This window comes from Perca fluviatilis, chromosome 13, assembly GCF_010015445.1.
Source record: "Perca fluviatilis chromosome 13, GENO_Pfluv_1.0, whole genome shotgun sequence".
Taxonomy (NCBI): domain Eukaryota; kingdom Metazoa; phylum Chordata; class Actinopteri; order Perciformes; family Percidae; genus Perca; species Perca fluviatilis.
The window spans coordinates 9,548,278-9,558,326 of record NC_053124.1 but is presented as its reverse complement, the minus strand read 5'-3'; the positions used below and the strand labels follow the sequence as shown (position 1 = coordinate 9,558,326).

Sequence of the window (10,049 nt, the reverse complement as noted above, 5' to 3'; positions counted from 1 at the left end):
AGGTCTATATAAAAGAGACTTCAGATACAGTATTAGGGGACCACTAAGGTCTATATAAAAGAGACTTCAGATACAGTATTAGGGGACCACTAAGGTCTATATAAAAGAGACTTCAGATACAGTATTAGGGGACCACTAAGGTCTATATAAAAGAGACTTCAGATACAGTATTAGGGGACCACTAAGGTCTATATAAAAGAGACTTCAAATACAGTATTAGGGGACCACTAAGGTCTATATAAAAGAGACTTCAGATACAGTATTAGGGGACCACTAAGGTCTATATAAAAGCATCCAAATGTCATGTCATGGGACCTTTAATGATGGCTGCATTCCACTTAGGAGAGGCCCTGGTATTGTGCATGCTGACTCACTGAAATAGCTTACTGGGACACTTGATAGAATTGAGCCATCGTTAAGGTTATCAATTTCAGCTGTGCTTGTCCTACTGTGACAAGTCAAAATGTCTGCTGTGAAAAAGGTCCATAGGTTCGGGTCCGATGCTGCTGGGGCTTGAACCCAGTTATCAACAGTGGTTGGTGGGGGTTGTTCCCCCTGCACCGTTCGGGTGGCTTTCAAGGTAAAATGACTTGATTTTGATCTGGGACCTTAAAGCCTTGTGTTGTCTTCCCGTCGACCGTGAACTCGACTTCCCGGGTCAAAATTGATCAAAACACTTCTTTTCTGTACTTTTGACGCTTTTTAAAAAAATAACTATTTTGTTCCTTTTTTCAACGCTTTTTCTTCAGTACCACCAGTAGGCTATATGCACCACTAAAACCAACTCGTTACCACTAGTTTTACACTTCTTTTTTGCAATTCATGGTCAACAAACCTCATTTGTACGGAATTATACCTCGTTTTTGAGTTAACAAAGCAGAAATTATTAATTATTTTTGACTAATAGCTAAGATCCGAGGATGTTAAGTGGATCACAGACTGGTATAGCTGTCAAAGTTGAGTCAGGATACTGTTTCGAATGCTGTAAAACTGAATAAAACATACACCATTCAAATGTAAGAAGTGATCCGATCCTTCGTTTTAGTTGCTAAGAACGTCATATGGAACCATCCATGTTATTTTTGGACAATTTGGTTGAAAGAAACCCATATTTCTGATATAAAAAACTTCACTTGGGATTTGTTATGTGTGTGTGTGTGTGTGTGTGTGTGGGCTTTCCCTAGGGGAGTCTGGGGGTATGCCCCCCGGGGAATAATTTTTTTGAAAAATAAACCATTAAATGGCACTTTCTGGAGAGTTTTATGCAAAGAAATGGAGAAATCGCATCTTACATGATATGTGCAAAACTGCACGGTTAAGAGCCTATACTTTGCATTGTTGTAGTATCAACAGGTATTAGGGCATTTAGCATTTACATTACTTGATTACACATTGTATTACCTTATTATGATATATGAAGTGACCCATACAGACAGTGCAGCATATGACAGTAGCAACAGCTGAGAAGATTTGGGTCTGTGGTGACCAGGTCCACCTCACACAAACGTCCTTCTCCCATTCTCTCTCTTTACTACTACAACACACACGCACACACAAATGATGAACCATGATAATGGTTAGTTTTACAATCAACATTTGGATTTATTTGTGTTTTACCTTTGTAATTTACTTTAGCCTACCTAGATGCGCATGCGCGAGTGGTGCGCGATGGTCGACTGACAACGAGATTAAGCAGCTGAACAAGAATACGGCCGTGTTCCGATTGTTCTCATCTCAGCTCCGCCGAGACAAAGTAGACATGCCATTTCAAAAATCTTGTCAGAAATATCACGTTTTCAAAAGCATCACTTTCATCAGTAGGCAACTGACTGCAAGCGGGCACATCCGGACACAAACGAGCAGGATTATGTGCCGGGGCTCTCCGGGTTATAGCCCCGGCACATAATCCTGCCCAATTTAACCGCTGGGTGTGCATCATGACTTTGCGTAAACATACACGCCGCTTTCCTAAAGCCAAATGGCGTGTTATCTGTACGCATTTTGAGCTATCCACGTGTCTACGCTGTATACAGCGGATGTAAACATACACACCACGTGGCGTCGCCAAAGTGAAAAGTCCTGTGTTTTACCCATCCACCACCCCAACCAGACTTACGTCTGCTACGACGAAAAATTCACACGTCATGTAGGTCATTGGTGGCCCAATAAACGCACTAAAAAGCGATTATGCGTCTTGATAACACGCCAAAACGGCATACTAATTGGCGTGTCATACATACGCCACTTTATGAGATCAGTCTGGGGTGTGATAGTACTCCAGTGGTTGCCAAAGCATGGGCAACATTTCGTACATTTAGCTCCCAGGGCCCTAGAGGGTACCTGGGCCTCCCACTCTCAGAGGCTAGAGATAACTTCAGTAGCATCTTCACATTTGTGTACCTCGCAGAGGGAGTGAATATCAGCTGCTAAGTAATCTGATATACCTACATTGTATTGCCCAGCTTCACACAGACAGCTACAGACATACAGTCTATGGTCCAAACTAAAAGGAACACTTGATTCAGGCTGTTGCAGGTATGTTTCTTCTCTTTCCAGATATCCATTGCAGAGCCGGCTGTTCTCATGAACCATTTGCACATATAGCCACGAACAGTAATGGACTGTAATTTGTATGTTTTCCACATATTTTTTAGGCCTGGATGCCAGCCAAACTTAGCCCCGCCCACAACATTTGAGGTCGGGAAGTTCGGTCTGGACTTGATCCGTTGTGGAGCAACTGTGTTCGAACCAGAGCTGTTCGGACCAATCAAATTGTCAGGGCGGGCTTTATACGATGATGGACAGAGGATCAACAGTGACGTAATCAACCACGTCACCAAAGAGCGCTTGGGTTGAATTCGTTTACAACAAAGATGGCTGCCGCTGGAGAATTGAGATGTGTAGATTCCACCATCGCGTCTGTTATAGAAGATATCGACAGCGCGTTCATTTTAAAAGAGGAACAGAGAACCGCGATCACGTATATATACACACTGCCACATCCGTCCGCACGACACGGAAACTGCCGCCTCTGCCTTTGCTCTGTCGAAGCCTGCTTTTGACGTCACGTCTGTCTCCGTTGCATTGGTCGTAGGTCCATCCGATTGAGTGCAGAGGTATTTTCTGTCCTGGTTCGGTTGAAACACGCCCCATAATCACAGCCCATTGGAGCAGTATCAGACTCATATTCGGACTAGAATCTGAGTATGACGATGTCAGGCTACATAATTTTTTTTGCTGTATGCACCACATTGACTGCTGCTATATAAGAACGCCATGGACCGTGCGAGAAGAAGGTCGCGTTGGATGGGTGGGTCATAAAACACAGCGCTTTCAAGTCGGGAAGCTAAGTTCGCTTCCTGGGGAAAACAAAAAGACTTTCAACGAGGAAACACACGTTTGTTCCTCAGGAGGGTTTTAATCCTAAACACAGTCTTTTTTTTTAAACGTAACTAGTCGTTTTGGTGCCTAAACTCACGTGTCATCGCCACACGGTGCCCGCTTTTTGGCGGCTCGACTGTAACGTCCTCTGACATGAGCGACAGCTCACGGAGCTCTGTAGCCTGCGTCACGTGACCAGCCGGCGCTCGCCTACTTTAGTAGGATATCATACGAGCTGTTGTGCGTACATTTTGGGTACGATACCGTACAACCCCGTTCATGAGAATGCACTGAGATGGTGGACCATCCCGCGGACAATCTCCTCAGTGCTGGACAATATTTAAAGAATTTCATCACGGAGAACCAGCACTCTGAGGGTGAAAAATTAATTTTCTTTGCCCCATCTGGAAACATAATAGTTAAACCATTTTATGAATCAGTATATAATATATGCTATGGCTGTCCCAGCTGTGTCGACTGTATTGTGTAAAGCCAATCGATGTCAGTTACCTTTTACGGCTAGGCCAATTCCTGGCTGTAGCTTAAATTTAACATAATAGATATGACAACGGTATTGTTGTTTTTATCCAACTTTCAACAAGAAAGCATTTCCCCAAAACTAATCATCTTTTTTTTAACTGAGAGGAACTTGTGGTACCATTAACAGCATTGGGCTCATGTGTGAATCAATCTCCCTGCCTCTCTCTATCTCTCTCCTGCCTGTTAGTCAAGGTGTTTGCTATCACCAGTTCCACTGCGGTGACTGCAGCACAGGAATGAGTCTGTGTTTGCTTTGTTCAATATTCCTCCCTCCCCTTCAGCCTGTGCCAAGAAGGCAGTAGTAATAAGTGCCATATTAAAGTTAGTGCCTGACGTGCTCAGTTCAGTCTGTGTCTAAGCCATCTGTATAGGCTCAGCAGAGTGTTTGCCACATTTCGGCGTATTTGGTGCTTCTTTTTCTTCAAGGTGGTCCAACCTCAGCATGAACTGGGCCTTCCTTGAAGGCCTCCTTAGCGGGGTGAACAAATATTCCACGGCGTTCGGTCGCATCTGGCTCGCCATCGTCTTCATCTTCAGGCTCTTGGTCTTCCTGGTGGCCTGCGAGAAGGTCTGGGGCGACGAGCAAAAGGACTTTGATTGCAACACGCGGCAGCCCGGCTGTCACAATGTCTGCTACGACCACTACTACCCCGTCTCCTACACCCGACTCTGGGCTCTCCAGCTGATCTTTGTCACCTGCCCGTCCTTTCTCGTGACGCTCCACGTGTCCTACCGAGAAGAACGTGAGCGCAAACAGCGGCTGAAGTACGGAGAAAACTGCACGCCTCTGTATGACGACACAGGGAAGAAGCGAGGGGGTCTGTGGTGGACCTACTTCCTTAGCCTGCTGTTCAAGATAATGGTGGATGGTGTGTTTGTCTTCCTGCTCTTCTACATCTACGAGGCCACGTTCTTCCCACCGTTGGTGAAATGCAGCATAGAGCCGTGTCCCAATGTGGTGGACTGCTACATCGCCAGGTAAGGGTACCTCTGAGGTTCTTAATCAAGGGTCAGCAAACTTGGGCCACCATTGGCACGCAGTAGCTCAACAAATGACACACTAGCATTATGTGTGTGAGCATAATCCCAAATTACCTCTTTCACAACATTGGCAGGAGCACATTTACGGTAGTTTGATTGACTTTTTCCCCATCCGCGTTCCGCAAAAATGAAATAAAATAAAAATAGCACTGCCTGATCGGGCTCGGTGGATGACGGCAGGCTTAATGCTGATATGGCACACCAATTAACAAGAACATTTTAAAACGGCACGGTTGCCAACCCCTGTTCTAAATAGGTAAAGCTCCTGGAATCTCAATGGCTGAACTTGACCTCTGACCTCCACTTTAAAAGCCAAGTTTTCTAAAGGAATCAATAAATATTCATCTTACTCTTTCTGTCTCATCCCTTTGTGTTCCTCAGGCCCACAGAGAAGAAGATTTTCACCATTTTCATGGTGGTGACCAGCTTCGTGTGCATCTTCCTCACTCTTTGCGAGGTCTTCTACCTGTGTGGGAAGAGGTTCTGGGAGTGCAGCGGAAGAGGAACTCGCTCAGTGAGGGAAAACTCCTTCATGATGACCAGAACTCCTCTGACTGGGAAGCAGAACTCAACGTTCAAAGAGACGGTTCCGGAGAAGGCCAACATGGTCGACAACGGCAGTTCAGGATCTGGCAAAGCGAGTTCAGCCCCAGCGTACAGCATAGCAATCTCCTGAGAGACATACGTCATGTTTATGAGTTTGACTTTGACTTGGAAGAATAGTATCTTTTGTACTGTTGGACACATTTATCGGTAAAATGTCAGTGGTTTCAAAGGAAATGTTGTTTACAAAGTTCATCTCTTCATTTTCTTTTTTCTTTTTTTTACATCAAAATGAAGATACAATGTTTTGTCCCATTAATATCTTTTGGCTTTTTAAAGACTTGTGATCTAAAATAACTGATATACACTCAAGGTGACTGTAGTATTTATGTGATAATTTCATAACATGAGATTTTTTTTGTTATCTGTATGGCAACAAAATAAAAATGCTTTACTTATTCTAATATACAAGAGCCGCAGTTTGTGTACTTTAACACAAACAGACTCATACTTCTGTATGAGCACACAGCAATGTCATACACTTTAACAATAAATGAAATAAAATAAATAAATTTGCTGAAATAAACAACCATCCTGTGGAATTTGCTTTGCCACATATCCCTCTTTAATCCCTGTATGAAAGGTTTAGGAAATCTTACGTATTAAACTGATAACCTCAGTATCACTAAGGTCATTTTTTGGAACGAGAGCACTTTTAATCAGACCTCTTGAATGAACCTACCACATGCAGGGCAGATACAAATGGGTGCAGTATTATAGAGTACATTCAACCAATAGAGATATAGATGGTGGATTACAACAATGTACAAAATGATCTACACATGATAAGTGATGGGAGTAACATTATTGACAAAAGTTGTGAAAATCACCACTCCTACAGGTCCCGCTTCGATGACAATTAATCACATCCTGCATTCCATCGGAGCAGCGGACCGAGATTTGATTTCTAAAGGACGGTATCATAAAACTGAGTGTACTAATGAGGCAGTGACTAGCCCATTCTTACCTGAGAAAATAAAACAAGCAATCTCTTGTTATACTGTATATTTTGCGATATTGACGCTCCTTATCTCCGGTGTATTTGGGTGCCAATGGTTCCAGAGCGCTTGCACAAACAAATGTTAGGTGGTGACCCTGTTTAATACTGATTAATCATAGCCACAAAGGGGCATATATCTACATCACGGTTCCCTAATGGGGCTGATACCAAGTCACTATAGCTACAGTAAGAAACGTTATGATCAGAGTAGACAAACTGAAATGGGGTCTAATAAGGTGTACTTGTTATTCATTATACTGTACTGCCTGTATTCATTTGTCACACTACAACCAAATTCCTTGTTCGGTCAAACCACTGATGTGTCTGTTAATGTTTGCTTGAGCCATTTTTCCTGTATTTACAAAGGATATACCGTGACAATACAACTGCCATTGTTAACACTTGTTGTTCTCGAAGCTCATGGGTTAGCTGAATGTCAGTTCTAAGATAGAATGATGCTGACAGGGAGTAGTAGGAGGGTTAAATGTTAATTTTGGGTGGATGCCGTCTAATAAGGTGTACTTGTTATTCATTATATTGTATTGCCTTTATTAATTCGTCACACTGCACCCAAATTCCTTGTTCGGTCAAACCACTGTGTCTGTTAATGTTAGCTTGAGCCATTTTTCCTGTATTTACAAAGGATATACCGTGACAATACAACTGCCCTAGTTGTTAACACTTACTGTTCTCGAAGCTCTTGGGTTAGCTGCATGTCAGTTCTAAGATAGAATGATGCTGACAGGGAGTAGTAGGAGGTTTAAATATTAATTTTGGGTGGATGCCAAACGTGGCCCCACCTCTAGATTATGGCCACGAGTTGATTCATGTGGCCAGTCAATATCAAAGACCTACTGTAGGAGAGAGGTTGGCTGCTGAACGCATTCCCATAGTCTATTTCCAAGACAGGGGACACAATGGACTGAGCGGAAGAGTTTTCTTATGGTAAGCTAAGACATTTTTAGTCATGATTGTATATTTTGGGACAGTCATATTACGTTTCAAAGACTCTCTGCAAAGCTAAGAACTTTACATTTGAGGGCAGAACTGGACTTCGGCATTCAGAGGCAGGATAGGAGAACATTATACAAACTCTACCTTCGGTCTTAACTTTCCTAAAAGTGTAAAAGGCTGAAGCCAAGGGTTTTATGTGTTGAATAAGTGTGTCAGCAAATTATTAAAGGCATCTTTCTTCAAAGTGCCAAACTTTGGTAGCAAGTGAAAATGCTTTTAACTGTGAGATGCAGGAGAGGGGATTGAGGTTTCATAGCTGTCAAAGAAATGGTTTGATCGCAAAAGAGAATGACGATCTAAAATACGCAGTTAAATATTCGGAACAGATTACAGAATATTTATCTCAATCAAGGCTGATTATATATATATATATATATATATATATATATATATATATATATATATATATATATATATATATAGTATTTTAAAACCTTGTATTTCTCCGGAAAACTGCCTAACTCTGTCTTTGTTTCTTTGTTGTGTTCTAGCTCTCAAGTCTTTAAAATTTACCTCCTGCAACGTTTAAAGACCGACTTCCAAAGAGTCACGGGTCAACGCTGAACTCATGGATTGGAAATTTCTCCAGGGTCTTCTCAGTGGAGTCAACAAGTACTCCACTGCGTTCGGGCGTATCTGGCTATCAGTGATCTTTGTCTTCCGGGTGTTGGTCTTCGTGGTTGCTGCCGAGCGTGTCTGGAGTGACGACCAGGGACACTTTGACTGCAACACCCGCCAGCCGGGTTGCACCAACATCTGCTACGACTACTTCTTCCCCATCTCCCACATCCGCCTCTGGGCTCTCCAGCTCATCTTCGTCACCTGCCCTTCCTTCATGGTGGTGCTGCACGTGGCCTACCGGGAAGAGCGGGAACGCAAGTACCGACTCAAGCACGGCGAGGACACTCGGCTGTACGACAACACGGGCCAAAAGCATGGCGGCCTGTGGTGGACTTACCTGATAAGCCTCTTCATCAAGACCGCCTTCGAGGTCACTTTTCTCTACCTGCTCCACTACATCTACGACAGCTTCAAGCTGCCCAGGAAGGTCCAATGTGATGTCAGTCCCTGTCCTAATCTGGTGGACTGCTACATATCCCGGCCCACCGAGAAGACCGTTTTCACTTACTTCATGGTGGGGGCGTCCGTCCTGTGTGTGGTGCTCAACATCTGTGAGATTTTCTACCTGATTGCTTTCCGGGTGGTGAACCTCAAACACAGAGGCAGCGCCCACGCCTCGTCTAGAAAGATGCAACCGCTCCACCCTGACATGGACTGTGATGGCTGTAAGTCATCTCATACATCATAGCTGGAAACCTAGTATAGGGAATCACTATTTGTTCTTATGCCTCTAAATGACTTAGACAATAGGGTGGTCATTTTACCCATTGAGGGTATTTTCATTAAAAAAAGTAATTTCATGTATACATTTTATTATGTAATATAAATATATTTTGACACAAACAACCATATGCTCTGTAATTATATTAGAACTCCCCCCCCCCACAAATGTAATACATATTTAAGCACCAGAAGAAAGCTGAATATTGTAGTGATGGTGGCTGCTGTACATCCAAGTAATCGATCATTATTCAATGAAGGACTGAAGGATTGCTCATATTTGTGACCACTGTAATACAACTTGTTTCTTGCATTCCCTAAAAAATATATATTTTTTTCCCAATAATAAAACCACAGTAAATGCACGTTCATGGGTAAGATTTGCTTTCTCCTAATTTAATGGCGCCATTTCTCCACCTGGTGGCACTAAAGGCATACTACACTGACACGTGTAGGATGTGCAGCCTTCAGAAAACATGACAATAATCCCTTCCCAGAGTTCAATTGTTTTGGGGTTATGTATTATTTGTAGGTAATGCTAAGGCTATTCTGCATTCCTACACTATTACTAAATAGTTTATGTTACTCTTTAGCAACTGTAATCAGAGAGAAAAGTACAGTTGTCTTTCATGTTTTTTTCCCCAGGCTTTGATCCAGGTGTTGACCCCGAACTAGCATAAGAGGTTTTAGCCTACTTAACGCACCACATTTAGTTAAAAAGAACATTTTAATGTAAAAAAAAAACATTCCCCCAACATTTATGAATAAACTGCAGCATGGCTTACACTCAAGTAGCCTGTACAGCATGTCCATACTTTTCCTATCACTAAAAACAGGGAGGCGCTAACTAACAGGTGCTGGTCTGTGAAGGTTGCCGACATTCGACACACAACGGGTGGTATGATTTCAAAATAAAAGCATGAAAGGTATTCCTTCACAAGAAATAGCCCTAACCGTTTGAGAGCACGTCAGAGGCATTTTGGGACATGACAACGTATTTTTTTTTTTATTTTTTTTTTTTTACTTTTTACTCCACTACATTTATTTGATAACTTCTTTAACTTTGCAGAATCAGATTAATAATACAAAATATAGATTAAGATAAGACTTTATTCATCCAATTATATAA

General features: G+C 42.5%; 2 protein-coding genes across 2 annotated transcripts; both read left to right on the top strand.

The window, feature by feature from the left end:
• The first annotated feature begins 518 nt into the window (after positions 1–518).
• Positions 519–6,036, top strand: LOC120571653 (gap junction beta-4 protein-like). The gene is made up of 3 exons (XM_039820710.1): positions 519–580; positions 4,348–4,899; positions 5,344–6,036. Exons 2-3 carry the CDS (start codon positions 4,364–4,366, stop codon positions 5,636–5,638), a joined length of 831 nt encoding a protein of 276 aa, XP_039676644.1. The 5' UTR covers positions 519–580; positions 4,348–4,363; the 3' UTR covers positions 5,639–6,036.
• Positions 6,037–7,481: 1,445 nt separating this feature from the next.
• Positions 7,482–9,600, top strand: LOC120571791 (gap junction beta-3 protein-like). Its single transcript, XM_039820879.1, has 3 exons — positions 7,482–7,510; positions 8,071–8,865; positions 9,566–9,600. The coding sequence occupies exons 2-3, from the start codon at positions 8,148–8,150 to the stop codon at positions 9,598–9,600; spliced, it is 753 nt and encodes a 250-aa protein (XP_039676813.1). The 5' UTR covers positions 7,482–7,510; positions 8,071–8,147.
• Positions 9,601–10,049: the final 449 nt, after the last annotated feature.